This window comes from Miniopterus natalensis, chromosome 1, assembly GCF_054644295.1.
Source record: "Miniopterus natalensis isolate mMinNat1 chromosome 1, mMinNat1.hap1, whole genome shotgun sequence".
NCBI lineage: Eukaryota > Metazoa > Chordata > Mammalia > Chiroptera > Miniopteridae > Miniopterus > Miniopterus natalensis.
Genome location: NC_142081.1, coordinates 58,373,802 through 58,399,193, shown reverse-complemented (window position 1 = coordinate 58,399,193; position 25,392 = coordinate 58,373,802). Strand labels below are relative to the sequence as shown.

The window sequence follows — 25,392 nt, the reverse complement described above, 5'->3', positions numbered from 1 at the left end:
CACAGTCACAAACTTGAAGTTAAAAAAAAAGCCAGTTTTATGTAAGAATTCCTTGATGAAGCAGTAAAAATTATTAAAGTTATTAAATATGAACCTTTTAAAAAATTATTAATTTTAGAGAGAGGATGGGGAGGGAGAAGGGGGGGAGGGAAGGGGGGAGAGAGAGAGACATCGATTTGTTGTTCTACCTGTCCATGCATTCATTGGTTGATTCTTTTATGTGCCTTGACCAGGGACTGAACCCGCAACCTTGGTGTATCAGGACAATGTCCTAACCAATTGAGCTCCTCAGCCAGGGCTTAAATCTGAACCTTTGAGTACATGCCTTAATATGCTATGAGACAAAATGGGGAATATTCAGCATACTATAAATGATTATGTTGAGAAAAAGCATTCTGCAAATGTTTTGACTTATAAACTAAATTGGATACTTTTTTCATTTATTTAACAAACTAGTTACTTAGACTTGGTTATTTGGGAGATATTTTCTTAAAAATGGGCAAAGGGAAGCTGTCACTTCAAGGAAGACAACTGACAGTATTCATTGCCAATGATAAAATTTAAATTTTCAAGTAACAACTGGAATTATGGAAAACTTGTTATCTGCCTCATTATGAGCTTAACAGTTTCCAATACTTAAGGAGGTTCTGATGAGATTGAAGGGTGATACTGACAAATATAATTTTTAGTTAATTGTAAAATGAGTTAATATTTGGAAAGTTTATATAATTTGACCAGCCAATATTTTATAAATGACCAATGAATGATGTTACAAAAACAAACATGGGTAAAAGGCCATTCAAAGTAAATACACACCAATTTATTTTACTCTAACAAAGTTAAAAAAAAGTTCCCTGATACTGTTTCAGATTCCACCTTACAATTAACCTTTAAGAAACTCCACTTATTACATTTTGGTAGAGAATCAAAGAACAATATCCACACTTATCTGAAAACATTTAAAAAATACTATTCCCTTTTCCAACTACATATCTGTGTGAGGCCATATTTTGTGCTTATACCTCAACGGAAATAACATCTCAACAGACTGAGTAAAAGATGTAAGAATCCAGCTGTGGCCCTGGGTAGTGTTGCTCAGTGGCAAGGGCGTCAGCCCTAGCACTGAAGGGTTGCAGGTTCAATTCTGGATCAAGGGGACGTACCTGGGTTGCAGGTTCGTTCCGGGGACCTAGTTGGGGTGCATGCAGGAGGCAACCAATAAATGTTTCTCTCACATTGATATTACTCACTCTCTCTCTTTTTCCCCCCTTCTCCATCCCTCCCTCCTTTCCATTCTCTCTAAAAATCAATGGGAAAAAGTATCTTCCGGTGAGGATGAACAAAACAAACAACAAAAAAGAATCCAGCTGTCTTCTATACCAGACATTAAACAGATTCACAAAAATACAAAATAATACTACTCTTTTTTTTTTAAAGTTATTTTTCATTAACAGTTTTTTATATTAACATGCAGTGAGTTTATTATTGTTATTTTAAAATGAATAATTATTTCTCTATTTTCTCAGTTTTAATTTCTAATATGGTAACCTACATGAACAAAGGCTTTTTGGAGTCTACATAACACTTAAGAATGTAACAGAGTTCTGAGACCAGAAAGTCTGAGAATTGCTGGCAAGTAGGTCTGCAAATTGGGAAGCATGGATCTAGTTTCAGTTTTTCTCCTCCACCGCTACATGACACTTTTTCCTCTCTAGGCTTGGAACCTGAAGATCTTTCAAGTTCAAGAAAAGTCTATAATTTTATGTTCCTACCTTGAAGTTGTAGATTTCATTGTAACAATCAGCACTTTTCAGATACCAGGTTATATTCAAAGATGCATCACAAGGTTCTCCATCAACTATAAAATAAGAATCTTTGTGAATAAAAGATGATTCCCAAACCCCACATCTCATTTATTTCCTGCTAACATGAGATACTTATAGACCATCCCTTCTCCAAACAGGTCATGAAGTAATACATGCAAAAAGAACTGGATATGCTTCAGAAAAAATTAAGCATTGTTATCCACGAAAAAAAAAAGGCAGTTAAGCAGTTTTTAACCTTTGAAATTGTATCTATTTTTATGCTTTAAAACCTTGATTTCTTGTTCTCTGTTGGAAAAAGCCTAGAAACAATAAAGCAGTCAGTCCTAAGTTAAAACAGGTCTTCTATTATCATTCAAATATTTATTGAGCAGAGCACTTAAATACAAATGCTACAAGGCACTGTGTTAAGCCCAAGATGGAAATAGGAGGAAACCAATTACTAAAACCCTTAAAAAGGCTACATTCTAGTTGGAGAGATGAGGGATAACAACATTAGAGATATCACAAGGCAATATTCAAAGTAGTTCCACTGAGGGGAAAAATCATGGCTTAAATCTTGGAAGATATCAAGATTGGACAGAAAGAACTATGAGTAAAAAGCAAACCTGGCTGGGCAAAGGAGAAAAAGAATAAGCAAAAATAAAAGAGTATTAGATTCTTTTCAAAACCCACCTTAAGAAAGGCCCAAGGAACCTACACAATTATAAAAGCCTCAGATAACTTATTAAACATAGTCTGGAACACAATATTCTAGTGGACCAAGGCATTAGTCTGAAGATTTGGAAGTTTGAAACTGACTATATGACTGATTGGCTGTCTCACTGGGGGAAGTCAGTATTACCTTCTATCTTTGATTCTTGCTGTAGAAGGGTAAATATACTAGAGATACCAACTTTATGCAAACATGACTGCATCTAGGAACCCACTTTTGGATCTTAACAAAAGCAGCACGTCTAAAGTTATAACCTTTCCCTTTTCTTTAAGTTGTTTTCTCAAACTAATGTTTAAATAACACATTTTGACAAGCCTCAATTAAAACGCAAAAATCTGATGTGCTGAACAGAATTTATGTGAATGATAAAAAGGATATTGCCACCTTGCTATGAACTGCTCAGAAAAACCTTATAGAGACAGGATTAATTAAATAAAAGTCAGTAAGAAGTGCCCCTAAGCAGGAGATTTGGAGGGAAACTTGGCTACAAAAATACTATTTATGTTAAAAGGCACCAGTTAGAACTTTGAATGGATGGCTTTAAGAGGTAATAAAAATTGCCTGGCCAGGCATGGCTCAGCGGTTAAGCATTGACTAGGATCCAGGCAATCGGGGTTCGATTCCCAGCCAGGGCACATGCCCAGGGTTGCGGGCTTGATCCCCAGTCAGGGGCGTGCAGGAGGTGGCCGATCAGTGACTCTCTCATCATTGATGTTTCTATCTGTCTCTCTCCCTCTCCTTTCCTCTCGCTGAAATCAATAAAGATATATTTAAATTAAAAAAAATAAAAAATATATCTTTAATAAAAAAAAGAGGTAATAAAAATGGTTCTGCCAATTTCAAGGAAAGCTATATAACATACCCACAGAAGTATAAGATCAGAGACAAGGTAAATATGAGAAAGCAGAGAAGTAAAATGAAAGATAATGCAAATTTTAAGGAGTAGCAAATCCTCCAAAAACAAAGAAATGTAGACACTTCAAAATATAAAATATGTAGTTTGTGTGACTGGGCAAAACACCATTAAATCAAAATACAGGTGAGAAAAGACTGTATGTAATAAAAGAGAAGAGCAGACAGGCCATCAGACAAAAGACAAACACTGCTACCCCTAAAAGCTATTCTTACCTACTAAGCCAACCTCATAAGAAAGACAAGTGTGTCAGAGTAGATTTGATTTAAATCAAATTTAAGTCATTAATCAGGAGATTATATGATCCTGGACATGGTGAATTCTTCACAGAAATTCTACCTGTCTCCTTCACCCCCAGTAAACTCAACAAGAGAAGGGTCCTTTTCTATCACTCCCTGCTGTCTCAAACAGTGCCTGGCACATAGTAAGTTTTTAATAACTACTTACTAAATGATTAAAAGAATAAAATCATCAAACTATAACTTCCAACTTTGCACTTTCATGGAGAGAGATATGCATAGAAGCCCACATGGATGACTTAGATTTTTATCCCTGACCTTGAAATAGAGCTGGCCATGTTCTCTAAAATAAAGCCAGTTTCAGAAATAAAAGGAAGCTTTTCTTTAATGCACAATGGGATATTTTGGATTGAGAGACAGTGGTTTTTCAACTGGACAGACTGGTTTTGTTCTACATAACCCCTATTTCCTGATAAAGAATATCTCTGAGTTTCCTCTTGCAAAGATCCAAGTGGTAAAATACTCCTTTGGCAAACAAAAGATTTACTGAACATATTCATTCATAGCCAATGATCTGACAAGCCTACATCATGTGTTCAGTAAACATCTAACAGGCACTCAAAAGCAAAATCGGTGGTATCTCTGTATCTCAAGAACAGATTAAAACACCATGCCCGCAATCAACCAACACAATTTGTCTAACTATACAGTTGACTCTTGAGCAACATGGTTTGAACTCCATGGGTCCACTTATACATGGATCTTTTTTCAATAAATACCTGTACTATTTTCATCAGCAGTTAGGAGTCTGTGGATGCAGAGGGCCGATTGCATGCATTGATCTATACCATTTTATACAGGGAACTTGAGCATCCTCTGATTTTAGTATCTGTGGGGGGATCCTGGAACCAGTCTATCCCCTACAGATTCTGAAGAACTACTTAAGTTTTGGGGGAGTCAAAAGTTATACATGGATTTTTGACTGTGAGGGGATTTGGAGCCCATGACCCCCTTGTTTTTCAAGGGCCAACTGTATACAGTAAACACCAGAAAAACAGGAGAAGAAAATTAAGTTCACACAAATAAGTATTCTGGAGATTATTCAGTGGAAGGACCTTAGTTATACTTCATTACCTAGATAGTGGACTATTACATTTCAGAAATTACATTGAAAGTAAGTCGTAAGAGGTAGAAAATAGGTAATTTAAAAGTTTAAAGATCACTCAAAAACTCAAACAAAAACTTCATGAAATGCAAAAACTCACATTTCAGGAAGATAGTGGTATTTTTGAAGAGGATCTTTCCAAAACTAAAATAATTTTTTCCCTGCAAAGATAAAGGGGAGAAAGGTAATTAGCATGTGATCACTTCAATTCCCAAGGCAAAATATAAATAGTACAAAAACCTACATTTATAAAACATTCAAGTTAGTTTTCTTAACAAAAAATGGCATCAACAACCTCCCTTTGGGTAAAATTCCACCATATTCAAACTGCAAGATTTTGAAGCTTGGTATAGATACGATTTTTTCCCCCACAGGCTCATGGGGCAAGGACTCTAGAAGTCCAGACTTAACTTAAATCATCACAGGAGGTACTCCTTAATCAGCCCATCCCCTTTACTCACTCATCACTGGCCAGAACAACCAATAATTTCCTCAAAAAAACTATCCTATGAGAAGATGGCCAGATTTAACTCATTTTAGTAACACGTGAATACCTAAAACTGAGAACCTAAATATCTTCAACAAATGAACAAAAGCTATAATGCTTGCCATATCAAAGCTCGAATAAGTTTTTGGACATTACAACCAGGGGGCAGAGCAGAATGAAACAAAAAGGCCACCGTGGATTTAATAGTACTAATGCTTTTCCGCATTTCCTGCCGGCATCAGATTTTTGCCTGATCACAGGACCATAGCTCTTACTCAAATGAGGTTTCAAAAGGGGGCAGGGGACAGAAAAGGTAAATCTGTTTGGTAACTGTCCAAAAGAAAGACTGGCCTTCCCATATCAAATTTTATAATACTATTTCTTCCATGTTAGCCATTCTTGTATTAGAATTTTTTTTTTTTTAATGCCTAGGTTTCCTAATCACACGGCAAAGCTTGGAATAACCGCTTCAAGTTCAAACGAAATCATACAACTTCGTAAGTAGAACTCTCCATCAACAAAAAAAGTGCAGAGGGGAAAAAGACAGACGCCTATTTACATACCCCTCTTATCCCACCCGGGGTCACTGAGTCCTGTAAACTTCCACTGGAAGAGAAAACTCTCTACCTATGCCTCAAGTTTACCTGTCTCAACTCAGGCACTGGAAGTTCTCTGACTGCCAGGAAGCCGTTCCACCACTCCTCCCCACGCCTGATGTGGCCCCGACATTCCCGCTACTCTAGAAATTCCCGGCTTTCCGCTGGACGGACGTGGATCCCAGTTAACCAACGACGGGGACACTCCCGGCGACCCCACCCCTTTGGAAGCCGACTTTGGCGGAACCTTCATGGACCCCTTGGGCCGCCGTAGCCCCACCCCTTGTTCCCCGGGACCCAGTTGCTTCAGAACACTCACCGACGGTATCGGAATGTGCCACTTGGACCGGTCGGCTGCAGCGACGGGTACTGGCCCTACGCCCAAAAGCGACAATGGGGACGGCTGAACCCCCAGAAGAAGAATGACAGGCACCACCTGAAGCCACGCAGCCGCCGCCATCTTCACAGCCTCGGAGCGTCTACCGAAAGCATTTCACCTTCTTCCGGCTCGTCCCGCCCTCTTCCGGCTCTGCTCTGGGGAAGGGGGGGGATCATCCGGGTCCTCACAACCTCGCGATGCTTGTTTGTTTTGCGACTCAGCGGCCCCTCCCTCCTGCGGTCGTCAAGGCTCCGTGCAGGGCTTTGGGAACACTGCGCAGGCGCCGTCCTGTCCGTAACCTGGTCACCTTGGCGAGTTAGGCTGATTTCCAAAAGACACTCCGCCTCCGTCGGCTCTTCTCTCTCCCAGCCCCTAGCGGGTTTGGGGACCAGACAAACACCCCGTGTAGCGTTTGGCTCCCTCCTCCAACTGTTCGCGCCAGCCCCTTATCCCGCCGAAGTCAAAGTCAGACTTCGGGGCCAGAAGTCTGGGAAAGCCGTAGTAGTCTGGCTGCCTGTTTGGTGTCTGGTAGTGAGTTCTCGGTGTCTGGAGGTAATTAAGCAAAGACTGGAATTTGTCGGTGGTGCAGTATACGCGATTCCTGGATCGTGTAATAAATAACCTCTTTAAAAAGCCTGTTTTAACCCTGAAAAGTATGACGCTACTGTAGAGTTTGGGTGGAGAACAGAAAGCGCCAGCAAAGACCTGGCCGGCACTTCCCACTCAAAATTTAAAACGGGGAGAAAGTGGGTCCGTTTTCAATACATATGGCGTGACTGTCGCTGACACAGACCTGCAGAAGCTTCGCCCCAACCTGGCAGGCCCATCTAGGTACTTCCTAGTTCTCAAGCTCTTGAATTTTCATCCTTTACAACTGCGTACACGCCCCCTCTGCTGCAAAGACAGTTTCGGTTCCTAACGAAGGCAGTTTCTCAACAGCCACTCATTACCAAGAAAAATTTGCCAAATAAAATAAGTCCCTGTAGAGACACTGGTTTGGGCCTGGGAATTCCAGGAGGAAGAATCGAATTGCCACTCCTTAAGGACACGGAGGGGACTCCCGTTTCCCAGAAATTTGTCGATGGTGAAGTGCTGGTGGTGATTTAGAAAGAGGGTTATCCTCGTTTTGAAAAGATCTCCCAGGGTCTTGGACTGAAAGCTGGGAGCCAGTGAAGTGACTTGGAAGCCATGGAAGTATCCGAAAAAAAGGAGATCAGGTAAAAACCCAGTGATCCTGCAGGGACTGACTCCAGGCAGGGGATAGTACCTGCAAGCAACATTTTGGCTTTGAAGGTTTTATTGTTTGATTGCACTTATTTGCATGCATTATATTTGTGCACTTAATCTTTATCGGGTGTTTTGGTTTTTTTTCTCAGTTTCCCAGAGATTAGTTGATATCAATAGCTAGACCTTCATAAAATACTTTCAGGATGGTTAACAAAACTGGAAGAGTTGTGATCAGAACTCTAACACATGAATTTCAAGCATATTGCTTACCAAATTCGTCTATACCCACCTCTTCTATCATTCCAGAGCTCATTCTTTAAAACTGGAAAGAGGAGACTACAAATTTCTTAATCTTTGCACACTTGATTTAAAAAAAACAGTAACAAAGACTGAGTCAGTGAAGGATTTGATTACTTCCATGATAAACCATTTTTTAGTATGGCCAAGTGTATGTTTGGACTTGTGTTTATATTTTGAAATTGGTGTTCAGTCATAGCTATAATCATGGACATGCTTACTACAGCTCTATTCAGCCACACCTCTACATGAAAGCCAGTGTTTTTCCCCTCTTCTACCCAGTAGTTGTTTTAATGGGCATATGTTAAATACATAATCTCAATTAGCAATATACATACATCTTGTTCATGTTCTATTCCAGAAATAGTTTTTCTGGAAATTTGGTCTTAAAAAACACTGACACTGAGATTGTCGGTATCGTCTTAAGAAGCTAAAGATTTTTCTTCTATACCTGTTTTCATTCTTATTCTAGCACCTTGCACATATCTCTATTGTAGCATTTGTCAGGTTGATTTGTGATGGTTGGTTAGGCTCTCACAGACATCATGGACATAGTCCTTCAAATCTTCCTCAGAGCCTAGCACTCAGTAAGAATATTCTGAAAATATTTTGTTGAATAAATGGATGGGTTGTTTTTTGTTTGATTTGGTGTTTTTTTAAATTGATCTTTATTGTTGAAAGTATTACAGATGTCCCCTCTTTTTCCCCATTGATCCCCTCCATCCTGCACCTGCCCCCCCCCCCAGGCCTTCACCACACTATTATTTGTGTCCATGGGTTATGCATATATGCATATACGTTCTTAGGTTAATCTCTCCCCATCCACCCACCCACCCCAGCTCTTCCCTCTGAGATTCATCAGTCTGTTCCATGCTTCTATGTCTCTGGATCTAATTTGTTCATTAGTTTATTTTGTTCATTAGATTCCACATATAAGTAAGATCATGTGATACTTGTCTTTCTCTTATTGGCTTATTTTGCTTAGCATAATACGCTCCACGTCTGGGTTTTTTGTTTGTTTTTGCTCCTTCAGATTTTATTGTTGTAGTCATAGCCTTCCTCATTATTTTAGTTTACTTATTTTTTGAATTGAATTTATTGGGGTGACATTGGTTAATAAAATTATATAGATCTCAGGTATACAATTCTGTAATACATCAACTGTATATTGTATTATGTGTTCACCACCCCAGCTAAGTCTCCTTCCATCACCATTTTTCACTCATTACTTTAAAAGAACCCTTTCTCATAAGTGACAGTGCTCTTTTTCTATTGCTTTCAGAGTAATCCTAGAACCTCATCTTTTATTCTTTACCTTGGATGATTTAAAAAAGGATCCTGTTCTGCAGCACATGTTATTGTGCTATGGCCATGACACAATTTTGCATTGCAGAGGTTTACTTCCCATGTTCATACTGTAGTTAGAGAAGGTGCAAAAATTGGATTCACAAACTCTATGTAACTTTCTTAAAATGTCTGTTTATTTAGTGTTGAAGATGAAGCTGTGGATAAAAACATTTTCAAAGACTGCAGCAATATTGCTTTCTACAGGTAAGGAGAGGAAATGTATTACTTAGATCAAAACATTCCTGACAATATTTCAAGATTGGTGTTCAATAAATTTTTGAGAACTGATAGGCTTTCTAAGGAAAAGGCAATTAGGAAATTTAGTGATTGAGGAATTTATCAGACATTTGCCTTTAACCTTATATACTTACTACTGTAGTACTTAAATTTTTCAGCGAACAGGTAGTTTATTTTTATTTTTAAAGTCAAAGCATTTAAAAAAAATTTTTTTTTATTGATCTCAGAGTGAAGAAGGGAGAGGGAGAGAGAGATAGAGATAGAAACATCAGTGATGAAAGAGAGCCATTAATCGGCTGCCTTCTACACGCCCGTTGGGGATGGAGCCTGCAACCCAGGCATGTGCCCTGATGGGGAATCAAGCTGGGATCTCCTGGATCATGGATCGATGCTCAACAGCTGAGCCATGCCGGCCGGGCTAAAAGTCAAAGCATTTTTAAACTGATATTAAAATTGTATGTCTTTGAATATATAATATGTTTATGTGGTTCAAAAATCAAATAATATGAAAATATGTACATTGAAAGGCATTATTTTCATTCCTATTCCCTTCCACCCAATTCCACATCTGGTCTTATTAATTTCGTATTTACCCTTCCCGTATTTTTTTGTGACTGCATATATTCTTATATTACCCTTCTTAAACCAAGTAGTTTGCTATATCCACTATTGTGTACCTCTTTTTTTTTTCCTGCTTCATGGTTTATTCTGAAGAGCTCTGCATGAGTATATGGAGAGTATTCTCTTTTTACGGCTGTATAGTATTCCCTTGGGTAGATGTATTATAATTTATTCTGTTTTTCTCATATTGCTAGGCTTTGGGGTTGTTCACTATAATATCTCTGTCACAGTGAAAAACTATACATACGTCATTTCCTACACACGCAAATATATTTATAAAATGAATTTCCTGGAGGGGATCATTGGGTCAAAGAGTAAATGTATTTGAAATTTTATTTATTACAAGATATCCCTCCTCAGGGACTGTACCATTTTGTACTTCCATCACCACTATATAAAATTGCCTGTTTCCAGAGAGCTTTATGTGATCATGAAATTGAAATCACCAAAAATTGTATCATATATTACAACTTTCTAGTTTATTCACACTGCTCTAAAGGAAGAAAATTGTATCATTTTCATTCAAACAAGTACCTTAGAATTCTGTAGTGAACTCCTGGTTACCTTGTTAAACCACTAGATCATACTGGATTTCCACTAGAAATTATTAATTTTCTATTAAAGTGTACATTTCATGGAAAGAGTGAAATTAATAAGCTAATAAAAGTCATCTATGAAAACTGCCCCACCTTCTTAATAAAGCAGACAAAACACCATCTTTGAGCAGTGCTATGTTGAACAATTTTATTAGTATTTTTCTTATTACTACTAATTTTATTAGCACTCTAATAACAAGGTACTCCTGTTAGTACTTTATTGGAGTACTAATATTGTCTGTGCCCAATTCACTTACTATCGTAGTAAATTTTAATGACTTCCCCTTGGTAATATAGTCTATTGGATGCTGACAGTCACAAATAATTCTTGGGCATCTGTATACTTCACATCTGTAGGCGTCAGAAACAGCAGCTCTCCAAGAAGTCCACCTATCGGGCATTCCTAGACTCAGTCACAACAGGCAAAGATAGTACCAAGTTCCAAATCATCAATGAAGCAACTAAGGTGAGATACAAGTATTTTCTACAGAGGATTATTTATTTCTATATTTATTTGGGTTGAATGAAATAAATTTCCACAAAGGCTAATTAAAACTATGTATGTTTTAAAAATAAACTTTGTTAGAGAAGTACTGTAATCTTTTTCATATCTACTAATATTACTATAAAAGTAATATGAATACCAACAATATAGATTGCCTGTGTATCAGATGCTTTCCTAGATGTTTTACAAATGTTATTTCCTTTTAAGTAGTCTTCATCTAAAAGTCATATCATATTATCCCAAATTTTCAGGTAAGGAAATTGAAGTCTAAAAAGTCACTTGCTCAAAGTCACAGCTAGTAACCAGAATCTTTACTAGCGACAGCTAGTAACCAGAATCTTCACCTGCTTCTGGGGACTCTATCAAGCACCCATGCTCTTTCTATCACTGTTACCCAACATACAGTTGAGCATGCAGCCTGAGCATGGTACAGGTTCAGCATTTGTCCAAACCTCAGAATTTGGGTGAGCAAGGGGAGAAAGGGACTGTGCAGTTGAAAAACCTAAGTCACAAATGTTCCATCTCCTGAGCTGCTTCACTAGCAGATCACCATAGTTATTATATACTGAAAAGATTAGAGCAGTATTATATTCTAAGTTCTTTTCCTCACCTGTCAAGTCAGCAAACTATTTCACATGGGCCAGTCATGGAGGAAGTGCTATGGGCTGGGCAAGGAAGTGTTACTCTGCACAAATACCTGATGCTCCCAACCTGATCCTCATTTCCAGATCCTCACCCATCTTTGAAAGGCATCCTAAGCTTCTAAAGCCCGGGTGGGGAACGTCTGGCCTGTGAAATCATTTGGTCTCACTCTGCCAAGGCAACTGCAAGTGGGATTTGAAGTTCAATGAATTTAGGAGCTTTTTTCATAGCTAATTTTTAAGTTGATAATTTTGTATGGCCCACAAATGATGTTATAAATATCCAAATGGCCCTTGGCAGAAAAAAGGTTCCCCACCCCTGTCTAAAGCCTCCCAGACCAATCTGACTTAATTGGTAACTCATGAAACTGAAAGACGTAGTTAAAACTATATGGTCCAGTTCCCTAATAGCTTAGATAGTAACTCCACCAATGCACTAAAAAAAACCCAGTTCTGGGAAGCGGACTGAGAAGAAATCTCCACATTCACTGCAAAGCTGTGAGAGGTCTCCTTACGACTACCATATCTCTGGTCCCATAGTACTACACCAAGGAATCTCCTCCAAGAAGATAGAACAAAAACTACCCTGCGAAGTCAGGGGGCTGTGTATAACATTTGTAAGGTCTTTAATTTAGCAGAGGGTCCCAGATAGTCTGGTCTCAGACAGAAGGAGCAATTACACAGTGAAGAAAGCTACCTCCCTTTGAAGTTTTAAAGATTTTAGCTTATTTCATAGATGTGGAATTTTCTAACATAGCTTTCTTGCCCAAATTCAAAATAGAGACTAGAATCATATCAACAGTTCTGTGTTCTCTATCCCTGTTCCCTGTCCCTGACTTCTGGTTACTTAAGGATGTAGTTATGGTGGCAGTACACTTAGTTCATCTCTCTTAACTAAACAGATGGGATGGTTAGCCCTTCTCCAAAATTTAGTGCTGCTTCTTATACGACCCATTTTTTTTCTGGAGGAATTTGCTCCTTTGAGTTCTCAGCTCATGGTACCCCAGAAGTCATAGAGCCTCTCCTGCTGATCAAAGTCTCCAAAACTATACATCCTTTTGTAGCCTAGTTTGATAGCTGTTCATGGGAAAACATGGGGCAGCACTAATTTCTTTTCTAGGGAGCCACCTGCCATTTTCATGTGGTCTAATAGCTTGACACCCAACCAAACACCTGTATTCAGGGTCAGCAGAGGCAGTTGGCTCCAGAAAATGCAAGGAGTCCACCAGACACCTTCTAGGAGTCATTCGGCCTGCTACCAAATGGCAGGTACCTTTTCTGTCTCATTTTTCCTGTAATTTATTCATTTTCCTTCCTGTCCCCAATGTATCTAATCCTAGAGAGTTGTGGCTGTCATCACTTTCCATCCTTGGGGGGTTTAGTATATTGAGCACCACCTGAACAATCCAGTGTCATGATGACACATGCTGAGGCAAAGTAAATGAGGCAAATGCACCTGAATACCAGTGTAGGCCAAAATGCAAATTCTCAGTACAGCTTGATACCAGTGCAGTTAGTGGTAAATCCCAACATATGGCTTTTTATGAGACTATAGATCATTTCTCTGCATACACCTCTCTTTGGATCCTGAAAATGTGAAGGATAACACTGTTCAGATCAGATGCCAGACCCCAAACCCACCAGATCTGATGCCTTCAGTGGAAAAGAAACAACAGTCCAGGAGGACCCACAGGATCTCAGCACAAGATAGCACATGGATCAGAAGGGTCAAACTGAGGAGCCTAACAAGCAAGGACAAATTATCCAGGATGTAAGCAACATGGTTCCCAAGACTGAGAACTTTGAGGACCCCTTGGGACAGACCTCATTTTCAGGTGAGCAATCTCAGGGCTTCCTAGTGAATCTTCATGCTCTGACTTCAGGCAAATTCATGCAACTGTATACGTTTTGGGAGGTCACCCAGAAATTCTAAGCTGAACTCCATTTTAATGACCTCCTAGCCACTTGGATTTGAAATTACTAATAGGGATTTAGGATTTTATGGCCTCCATCAGTTTGATAAGGACAAAGAAGATCCAGACAGTAATCTCTAAAGTCTGAGCCTTGTATCCCACTCACTGCATAGTCAAGGAGCCTCTGTTAGACATTGTTTCTGGGACGAGATTGGGGTTTTCACCGTGATTTCTCATTAGGCTATGGTTTGGGTGTGGCCTGGAGATTTAAAACAAGCTGCATACATTCACTTATTCAGAATAACAGCTTTTTATTTCAGGTTCAGAGATACAGAGCCCAAAGGCTAAGAGGATCCTATTCAGCTCACAGCTGCAGTTCTCAGATTTCACTGATGAGGCAGATTCTTACAAACCCAGCACTCTCATTGCCTGCCTCCCCCACACCGTTGAAACTCTTTACTTAAAGCAGTAACCTTGTTAGCGAGATCTGTTGTTAATTTTTGAAATCCTTCCTAATCCTCTATCCCCATTCTGCCTCTTAATAAGTAACCAGAAAACAGAACCAGGCTTCATTCAACATTGTCTTAGTACCCTCCGGCTGCCATAACAAAATACCATAGGCTGGATGTCTTAAAGACATCTATTTCTCACATTTCTGGAGCCTGGGAAGTCCAAAATCTAGATATCTGTTGAAGACCCTATTTCTAGCTTATAGAGTGCCACCTACTTACTGTATATTTACATGGTGGAGAGAGAACTAACTCTCCAATCCCTTCCTGTAAGGGCATTGATCCCATCATGATCCCACCTTCATGACCTCATCTAAACCTAATCACCTCCCAAAGGCCCCCTCTCCAAATACCGTCACTTTGAGGGTTATAGCTTCAACAAGTGAATTTGGGGGGCACACAGTGTAGCCCATAGCAAACATGATGTACCTGGGACACAGTAATGTTAAAATAAAAACTGAAGTATTGCCCTGTGTGTTGTCTCCAGGTCATGCTTTAGGCATCTAAGCTTTGAAGAAGAGCTGATTGCAGGTTCTAATGCATAAGTTTTCTCAATAGGGTCCCAGTGTAGTATCTTGTCTATTTCTGATGACAGAATAATAAGGTAGATATTTGATAAAGAAGCTTGCAGAAGAAAATCTAAAAGGAAAGGAGTTATCAGTAAAATTGTTGACTGTTTTTTTAGAACTGTTTTTGTTGTTGTTATTTTCAATTTTTTACCTTCAATGAAAATTTGACCTGGATCGAAAAACAGAGATCTACGCTTATGACACCAGAGCAGGGAAATTTATGCTGTCTTCTGAGTCTAGCTAAAAAGCCACAGACCTCTCCTTGACCTACTTCATATTGCTAATTTTGATGCTTTCTCATGACATGTTTACTTTCTTTTGCAGCCTGTTTGCAAGTTTTCAAAAGAGACAGCACTTCTAGCAGCTTCTCCAAGGATGCAGGGGTATCTCTGAGCACCTTCATGAAGTTAACCCTTGCCTCTTCATCTAAGCCTGACTTTGCCCAACCAGCCACCTCCTCGGCATATGAGGCACAACTACCATTTGTTAACCAATATAGTTTCTGCAGAAATGGCCAGGAACAGACAGCTAATTTGGAAACTAGCCAAACAATCAGAAGCACACCTGGACAGGCTAATTGTACTTGGAGAACAGGCATTAGCCTGGCATGAACTTGCTAATATTCTCTGTAGAAAATCAGTGCTTGCAGTAAACCAACTGGCTGCAACTGGAAGGGGCATCTGGTGCCCTGCAGAAATTTAATGAAGTCTTAGACCATTCTCTGAATCCTGGGAGATTGATTAACAGCTGAGAGAGGTTATTGCTCAACCTTCTTGGCCTTTTTTTTTTTTTTTTTTTTTTTTAATTCTCTAAGTTTGTGGTAATTTGTTAAGGCAACCCTAGGAAACAAATACAGTAAGTAAAGGGAGTTCTAACTGCAGGAAAGCAGGGATGATCCTGCCTAGGATTAATGGAAAGGGGAGAGGTGAAATTGTCGGGGGCAGAAATATTAATCATGCTGTGTTGACCATGGTTGTTAGCTATAGTTAGAAAAAATATTGGTCATATTCTGTTAACTGTGATTTTTCTGTTCTAATTAGAAAAAGCCTGAGATTCTGCATTTCAGTGGGCTCCCAGGTGATGCTGATGTTACTGGTCTACAGAAGGCCACACCTTGAGAAGCAAGGCCAGCAGTTAGAGTAGGGATAAAGAGGGAAGTGTTAAAATTTAACTGTTTTGCTTTGTTTTGTTTTAAAATATATCTTTATTAATTTCTGAGAGAGGAAGGGAAAGGGGGAGAGAGAGAGAGAAACATCAATGATGAGAGAGTCATTGATCGGCTGCCTCCTGCACGCCCCCAACTGGGAATCAAGCCCACAAACCCGGACATGTGCCCTGACCCAGAATCGAACCGTGATCTCCTGGATCCTAGATGGATGCTCAGCCTCTGAGCCACACCCTTCTTGGCCTTTTAGGTTAACTGTTCCTTATAGTAGAGAGAACTGGTGCCAGAGGAAAAAAGAACTCTCTCCATCAAGGAAAACTTGGTGGGGACATAATTTCCCTTCTTAATATCAACTGCCATTTAAATGTGTGTTTTAAACTCAGTCACAGACTCTATTAGTTATGATTCCCAGTTCTGGTTGAACAGAAAGTTTTGTTTTAATATAATTGTAATCAAGCCACTACTTGAATACATAGACAATACATAGTCACTACTTGAATACGTGTTTCTACCACCATGATTTATACAACCTGTCTGATATTTTTGCCCATATGGCCAAAAAAAACTAGACTTATAGATGACAGACTACCAGGTTTTGTATTGAGTATGGGAGAAATAAGATAGGAAAAGGGAATTAATACTCTCTTCCAAACTACAAAAGGTAAGCCTGTGAATAAAGGTTTATGAAAAACCAAGTAGAGACTCGTACCAAAAGGAACCTCCAAAATGTATTTCTTTCTCTGAGGATTTCTCTCATCTTCCCTGTGTAGGTGGACATTTATATATCTTAAATATTTTTAAGGGAGTAAAGCCCATGCTGTCTCACCTCATTTAAAATGTTTAGTTACATATTCTTTCACTTATTTTACATTAATCCATCTTGCTGCAATTTGAGTGTAACTGCTACTATTATCTAAGTATTAACACTAAATAATTCTTAGTTTAAGTGATCTAACTTCTGTAACTTAACATATTTTTTCATTGTCATTTCCAGTCATCACTAATAGGAGGAAGAGAATGGATAATTTATTTGTATATTATTGTTTAATAAGTGTCCAAACAGGTCCCTAGAGAAGAACAGGAATATCTAGAAATCCTTAATGTTTTAGATAGACGAATACAACAGTCATGTCCAGACTTTTTGACAGAGTAAGGTTTTGGTGGGAGAATTAAGCAATAACTGGCAGTTAAGAAGCCCAGGGAAGTGGTTCATAAACTGTCATCCGCAGAGCCCTGAGGATTCCATGGAGGTGTCTCATGCTCCATGCAGGGGGGGAGGGGCCTCAAAGGTAGGGGCTGTGAGCTACTCCCGACCATCTTCAATCCGAGTAGCTTTATTTATTGGACTTCTGAGAGTCCGCTGCTATTAAAAAAAATTTTTTTGAAGCCATTTAAAAGAGCATGGGCCAGATCAGGGGAGCAAATGTATACAAAGGTCTCAGGAAATTATGTGCTTGGAACATGAAGCTATATTGGTGATAAGAGATAAGAATAAATCTAGATATAGACCTTGAAAAGGGTACCTAATTGGAAAATTTGGCTTGCTTAATTAAGTTAAAATAACAACAGAATGGGGCTTTGACTCTGCTTTATATGTTTGGTTGCATAAGGTCGTTATGTAAAGAGCAGGGCTATTGCTACTTCCTCTCATATAATTAGGATTCTTTCTTGGGATGCAGCCTCAAGAACAAAACATACAAACCAGTCTTTGGTTTTAAAAACAAATTTTTAAAAGAAAGCTATTTTACTAAAATGGGAGGATCTCTGAGTACATAAACTAGATGCAATTTGTTAATCATATAGACAACCTCTGTACCCTCTGCTTGGCTTTTTTTTTTTGCCCATTTTTGCCTACCCAAAGTCCCTGAAGGCCCTGCTCATGTCCCTCTTCCTCCAGAGAGATGTCCCAGAACCTCTCTCCTTATTGACATCCTTAACATTCTCCTTCCTTGTTCTCCCACAGCACTGTCCTTGTCCTTCTATCTCAGCATAAAATGCTTTATGTTTACTATGTATGTTTTGTCTCTAAATTGCTATCTCCCTAAGAGTATAGCCATCCTTTTCACAACAAACAGCACATCACAATATTAGATGCCAAATAAATGTTAGTTGAATTGTATTTGAGAGCAATGGAAATACATGTCTAATTTGGGAGCGAATACGTAATCTAACAGGATTTTAGCTTTATATTTGGACACGTTTTCAAATTTAGAATTCTGACCCCACACTAATTCAAATGTACAAAAGAACTTTAAGCATGTAAGCAATAATTACTGTATGATTGGGGTGGGGGGTAAAGGGGAAATGGTCAAAGACTATAGACTCCCAGCTATAAGATGAATAACTTCTGGAGATCTTATGTACAGTATGGTAATTATAGTTAATAATACTCATATAGTTGAAAGTTACTAAGAGAGTAGATCTTAAATGTTGTCACTACAAACAGGAAATGATAATTATGAGACATGATGCAGGTGTTAGCTAAGGCTATCGTAATCATTTTTGCAGTATATAAGTATCAAATCAATACATTGTAGACTTTAAACTTACACAATGTTATATACCAATTACATTTCAATGAATCTGGGAAAAATAATTATAGTATGATCACTACTACATCATAACCCTGTCTTAAAAATGTCTGTAAAAACAGTCACAACCACTGCACTATTTACCTGGTCACTCTTCAGTGTCATGTCACTGTTTAAGTGCCTGACTTCTTTTCTGCATTCCCGAAAGTGAGGCTCCAGTAACATCACTTGTTTGTGGCTGCTTTGATATTCTACTTCCTATCTCTTACTTGCACCACATTGTACCTGCTCTATGCTATGTCACACAGCCTACCCAGTTTAGCCTTTCATTTAACATACATTATAGTAACAATAGATGTCCCCTGTTGTAACCAGAATTTGGCATCACACTTGATGAAGGATCTGCAATTCACCACAGTGTCATGGCACAACAGTTGAAAACCACAGTCTTAAAATATTTCTCCAATCTAGACACCTCACTTTGTAACCTTAATCCAGCCTCTCCTACTCTCTTGGGGTTTTTTGTTGTTTTGTCTTATTTTTCAAATTCTGTATTGTCTTTATGATTCCATATTGCATCTATCTCCCATTGTAAGCAGAACTTTACCTAAGTTCCCAAGCCTCTTAAGAAAGCTGAGAATATCCCAGCCTCTTGAGAAAGTTCCCAAGGCCATATGCCCAGATATACAGGAAAGTGCCTTGATTTTAGTGCAACAAGCCTCATTTATCTACACTAGAGAGCCCCAATGAGCACCATTTTTCTATTCTATTCTATTCTATTCTATTCTATTCTATTCTATTCTATTCTATTCTATTTATTCTATTCTATTCTATTCTATTCTATTTATTCTATTCTCTTCTATTCTATTCTATTCTATTCTATTCTATTCTCTATTCTATTCTATTCTCCTATTCTATTCTATTCTATTCTATTCTATTCTATTCTATTCTATTCTATTCTATTCTATTCTATTCTATTCTATTCTGGCCTGTTATCCTTCATCTTCCATTCAGCTGGAATCCAGTTACTCTAGTTTTAACATCAAACTCTTATTCTCAAGATACCTAGTTTGTCAGAGATACAGAGGCCATAAGTCCCAATTTTGCAAGAGCAGTTTCAGTTTATGCCTGTAATCCAATATAATTATTAATAGGGACCATTTTCACTCTTAAAGGTCTTGGTCCAGACAGTTATATGTTTGCCTAGCCATAGAACACATAGAAGGTGTTTCTTGTCTCTACCACAGGAAGAGACAAGGGAGTACGTATGTGGATTGAGGTGCTTTTTTCTTCATGATTGCCACTATTCTTGCTTGACTTATAATAATTTAAACATAGTTTCCTAGTCATTGTCATTGACTGTAGAACTGACCATCACTGGGGTAACCTATGGAAACTATCTCATATGTCTGTATCCAGGTTCCTCTTTTGGTTGAAGTTTTTGGTATAGAGGGAAATATTTTCAGGCTTAAAATCAATGAAGAAACTCCCCTGAAGCCCAGGTATGAAGTTCCAGATGTCCTCACAAGCAAGCCAAGTACTATAAGGTAAGCTAAGGATCAATATATCTCTAATACACCCTCAATATGTTATTTTATCTTACCTTGAGTAGTAGATTTTGTATGTACCTCATGGAGCAAATGGTTGATCAACCAGACTTTTGGGAGCAAGTAGAAGAAGAGCTATTTAATTTACTCACTCAAATTAACAGCAGGGCTCCAGAGATCTAATACACTAACCAAACTCCCATGCTTATAGTTAGATTGACTCAGGTTTAATTAAGGGTAGTCTTAGAAGTGTAACATGTAATTTGACTTAGAGGCAGAGGCTAATGAATAATCAGTGTCTAGGTGAAAAAAATCTTTGGGAATTAAAGCATTTTCACGTACCTGTAGAATCTTTATCACTTCTCAGCACTTTCCAGTGATATTTCAACTTGGTTCTGCCTGTTGTTTTCTGTTATTTTTTTTCATATTATTCCCCTAAAGGAATATAAAATTATGTTAGATGCTTTAAATTTTCACTACATCATCATAGTTTTATGTAGATTATTTTCCCCATGAAAAATAATTTCCATTATTTCCATGAAAATAAAAGATCAATAGATTATAAGGAGAAGTTCATTGTTATGGTAGAACCATCATAAATTTAAAATATGTCAATTCATTGAGCCACTACTGTATGCCAATATTTAGGAAACAGCAGGAATTAAAAAGAAAATGTTCACAAGGCTTTGCACTTTGGCAAATGGGTGTATATTTAATACACACACACACACACACACCCCTCCACTTGGCCATTATATTATTTTTTACTATCCTGGAGGATTCACTTTACTAGTAGATCATTTAACATTTTTACATTTGTATTCATAAGTAAAATTAGTCTGTAGTTTCATTTTGTATGTGTATAGTTTCTTTTTTAAATTAAATTTATTGGGGTGACATTGGTTAATAAAATTATCTATGGTACATCATCTGTATTTTTCATTGTGTGCCCACCACTCAAAGTCAAATCTTCTTCCATCATCATATATTTGACTCCCATTACCCTTACTACCCCTTTTAGTCCCTTTCCTTCTGGTAGCCACCATACTGTTGTTTGTGTCTATGAATTTGTTTGTTTATTTTTTGTTTATTTACTTGTAACTTTCAGTTTTATATCCCACATGAATGAAATCATATGGTTCTTGACTTTTTCTGACTTATTTCGCTTAGCTTGATATTCTCAGGATCCATCCATGTTGTCACAAATGGCAGTATTTCATCTTATGGCTGAGAACTATTCCATTGTATATATGTCCCACATCTTCTTTATCAAATCATTTGTCGAAGAACACTTCAGTTGTTTCCATGTCTTGGCCATTGTGACTAGTACTGCAGTGAACATAGGTGTGCATATATCTTTGCAAATAAATGTTTTGAAATTTTTTGGGTAGACCCAGAAGAGGGGTTGCTGGGTCACATGGTAACTCTATTCTTAATGTTTTTCCATACTGTTTTCCATAGTGGCTGTACCAGTTTGCATTCCTACCAGCAATGAATGAGAGTTCCTTTTTCTCCACAACCTCTCCAACACTTATTACTTGCCTTGTTGATAACAGCCACTCTAACAGGTGTGAAGTGATATTGTAGTTTTGATTTGCATTTCCCTAATAGCTAGTGAAGTTGAGCATCTTTTCATATATCTGTTGGCCATTGATTTGTATATTGTCTTCTCCGGAGAAGTGTTTGTTCAGGCCCTCTGCCCTTTTTTTAAATTGGTTTTGGTGTTGAGTTGTGTGAGTTCTTCATATATTTTGTATATTAACCCCTTGTCAAAGCTGTAGTTTTCTTTTTTTCTTTGCTATCTTTACCATGTTTTGGGGTCAGGGTGATACCAACTTTGTGTAGTAAATATGGTATATTAGTTCTGCTTCTATTCCATTCTCTTTGTAGAAGGCCTTTGGCTATTGCAGTAGCTAGAGCTAGTTTCTGATATCATTTGGGTTCTACCAATCAGATGCATTTATAGGTATCTTGATTTCAGAACTAAGTTTCCTATTTTGCTGGTATGGATTTGGCAGATATAGAATGGCTCTAAAGCTACCCTAGTTAGTGCAGTGGTTTCCTGATCTCTGGATTGCAGCTATGGTGGCATGATTCTGGAGCCCCAGCAGTTGCCACAGTGACTTCTAATTACCCACCTTCCTGATTCTAGCTGAGATGGAAGTTCCATTGGCCATACAGTTATGTAGTATTGTTCCAGGGGTCATTTCTAGACACCCAGACAGGAACCTACTACCTCAATCCTTACCATGATGTTGTAAGCTCCTAATTCCCCCATATTAAGTCATATACTTTATGCTTAAAATAGCCAGAGTTCTGTTATCTACAGTTGAATCTTGGTTGATATAGTCAGTGGTATCAGCAGTGAATAGAAGCAACAGGTACTCAAGGATGGGAATATGAAATTGGTTGGCTGATCTAGTTGGATTTGAAGGCCATGAGGACCTAATTATCATTATAGGATAATGATAATTATTAGTGTTGTGGGCCGAATTGTGTGCTCCCTGACAAACTTATGTGTTGAAACCCTAACTGCTTGTATCTCAGAATGTGACTTATTCAGATATAGGGCCTTTGAAGAGGCAATTAAGTTAAAATTGGGTTGTGAGTATGAACTCTAATTTAAATGACTGGTGTCCTTTAAGAAGAGGAGATTAGGACACAGCCGACACAGACAGAGGGATGATCATGTGAGGACAAAGCAAGAAGATGGCCATCTGTGCCAAGGAGAGAGGTCTCAGAAGAAAACAAAACTGCTCACACTTTGATCTTAGACTTCTAGCCTCCAGAATTGTGAGAAAATAAATTTCTGTTATTTAAGCCACCTAGTCTGTACTATTTTGTTATATCAGCCCTAGCAAGCTAATACTACTAGTAATAAACCGCATCATTCCATGACAAAGTTCCTTAAATTACTGCCTATAGTAAATTGAAATAAAATGCCTATTTAAAGCATGGCTGTGGCAGACCAAGTGGTGAGACTATATGGAATTCAAAATTCTGAGGTGGCCTGGCTACTGTGAAGAACTTAAGAAAGAAAGCAGCAGTCTCAGGGCTTTAAATTCTTAGCTCAAGGCATTGTCAGAAACCTAATAGGTTTCTATGACAATCTAAAGTCTCTTATACCTGTTGTAGCTACAAAGTCCTTGTAGCTGAAAATCAGATGCTGAGTTTGATTCCATGATTTGCTGAATTAGACCATAAGGTTGAATTCAGTCTCATTAGGTGAATTTAGGGCATTAACTTGGAAAAAGTGGAACCCCTCAAAATTGAATAGCAACATTTGGGAAGATGTGGATAACTCTGAATACAAACCTCAAAACTCCACCAAGCCTCCCATTCCAGCAGGAGCAGCTCTTTCTTCTCTACCTGGTAAAGCTGATCCTCCCTTGCTTGGACATCCTGTGTTGACCTGACTTAACATATACCATGCAAAGGGATTCCAGTGCTCCTTGTGCCTCCTACCACCCTTCACTGCTTCTAGACCCACTGTCAGAATCAGAATCCAAAATGCCTAGGGAGCCAAATACAGTTAAACCTGGGAGAAGGCTTATACACCTAAAGAATTTTATGATTTTATATTGGCAAAAACATGGGAAATATGCGTGGAAATGATTTTTCAGGGATTCCTAGACCAGTGCAAGGAAAATAACTTTAGCATCGCACTAAATTCATTTACATGGGTACACGTACCAGAGAATCTAGATTTGATATGCTAGCTGGGAGTGGTTCTAATTATTTGCTTAGTTGGCTACCTGTATTCTGTATTCAGCTATGTTGAACTCTGTTGAATGAAGCTGAGATTACAGAAATTCTTTGACACACTATGGAAGAAATGATCCATAGACTTAGGGATATAAAGATGTTGAAGTGGAAATATCATATGCAAACAGCTCAGCTAGCCCCTAATTCTGTTCTCCAAGAGGATCCAGAAGACACTCCCTTCATTATACATTAGTGAGGGAACACTGGGAAAGCATTGTAGTGAGCGAACATCTTTTGCAAGCCATTAAAATTGGCTCCTTGATTTCAGTGGAGATGATGAGACTCCAGGTAGCAGAGTCAAAGTAGCAGCATTTAGTTGTTAGAGACAAGGTGGACATGTTTCCATAATATACAGCAGAGTCTTAATGGTTAAACCCTCAGGGAAGTGAACAATAATATCGAGGGATCTATTAGACTGAAACAGATGGACTGACATCCTACTTGATGGAATGATCAAAAGAATTCTATTTATGTTTAATGGACAGTGAGATAAAACCTCTCAATTCCAAATAGAGTTAGTTTCCAGAACGTGGGGGAGGCCCAGAATTAATGGAGAAGGATATTGTAAGGATATAATAAGAACAAATTATCACTCCTAACCTTCCCCACAGAGGTCTGTGACCACTTAACAGTCTCAGTGTGGCTTCTTCTTTATATCCTTAGTTGTAGGACTTCCATTCAGCTAGATTTCAGGTTGTTCTGAATGATGGGTGTTCTGTAGTTTAGTTGTAGTTTTGATGTGGTTGTGAAAGGAGGGGAGTACCACATTTACCTATGCTGCCATCTTGACTGGATCTACTTATTCTTGCTTTATTATTTCCACTTTACAGATGAGGAGAAGTTGAAAGATGAACTTGTCCAAACTTAGACACCTAGTGCATGGTAGAGCTATGTTCAATCCAGGCTCTCTGACACCAAAGCCCAGCAGTTGTAGCTCTCCATTGCCCTATGCTATGTGACATGAATATTTATTTACTAATTAATGAATTTGAATTGAGAATTGCATTGAGCCATGTGAATCTGTAGCAATTTTTTTTTCTCTTCCTGCTTTGTTTTCTAGGCTAACTTCTTGCTCAGGGGATACAGGCAGCCTGGTATTGGCAGATGGAAAAGGAGATCTGAAGTGTCATATCACGGCAAACCCATTCAAGATAGACTTGGTATCTGAAGAAGAGGTTGTGATGAGCATAAACTCCCTGGGCCAGTTGTACTTTGAGCATCTGCAGATTCCTCTCAAGCAAAGGTATTTTTGCACATTACTTGACACATAAAGAATTTAAGAAAACCTGATTGTGAATACTATCTGCCTAAATCTATAATATGTCAGTATAGAAAATTGGTTTGCCAAAGAGTCTGGAATGACTGGACAAAGTCAGTCTACATTATTATTAATGATAGAAATTAAAATTGAAATGCATTATCTTTTCTAAAAAAGTTCAGATTGGCAAAGGTTAAAGAAATCCATAAAGTTTAGTATTGTGATGACTAGAGAGAAATGAGCACTCAAATACAATTGTAGGTGATAGAGTAAGTTGTCACAGTCATTTTGGAAGGCAGTGCATTATGCTGCTCTGTACTGCAGTAACACCGGGTGAGGGGAGCTGT

At 38.4% G+C, this 25,392-nt stretch overlaps 2 protein-coding genes and 1 pseudogene across 4 annotated transcripts in view; 2 read left to right on the top strand and 1 right to left on the bottom strand.

Annotated features, from left to right (window-relative positions):
• The window catches only part of TMEM87A (transmembrane protein 87A), a 39,911-nt gene extending 33,479 nt beyond the window's left edge, over positions 1-6,432 (bottom strand). For both annotated transcript variants that reach the window (XM_016212332.2, XM_016212333.2), the window contains exons 1-3: positions 6,258-6,432; positions 4,956-5,016; positions 1,773-1,858 (exon numbers count right to left, since the gene is read on the bottom strand). In XM_016212332.2, coding sequence (XP_016067818.1) covers positions 1,773-1,858; positions 4,956-5,016; positions 6,258-6,398 — 288 coding nt within the window. In that variant the 5' untranslated portion in view covers positions 6,399-6,432. The remainder of the gene's footprint in view (positions 1-1,772; positions 1,859-4,955; positions 5,017-6,257) is intronic.
• Positions 6,425-25,392, top strand: part of GANC (glucosidase alpha, neutral C) — a 68,841-nt gene continuing 49,873 nt past the window's right edge. The window contains exons 1-5 of the mRNA XM_016212331.2: positions 6,425-7,534; positions 9,330-9,392; positions 11,000-11,108; positions 19,895-20,022; positions 24,848-25,030. Of these exons, the coding sequence (XP_016067817.2) occupies positions 7,506-7,534; positions 9,330-9,392; positions 11,000-11,108; positions 19,895-20,022; positions 24,848-25,030 (512 nt within the window). The 5' untranslated portion in view covers positions 6,425-7,505. The remainder of the gene's footprint in view (positions 7,535-9,329; positions 9,393-10,999; positions 11,109-19,894; positions 20,023-24,847; positions 25,031-25,392) is intronic.
• Positions 13,410-19,978, top strand: LOC148094148 (uncharacterized; annotated as a pseudogene). Its single transcript, XR_015714551.1, has 3 exons — positions 13,410-13,623; positions 15,104-15,535; positions 19,895-19,978. The product of XR_015714551.1 is annotated as an uncharacterized LOC148094148 (transcript).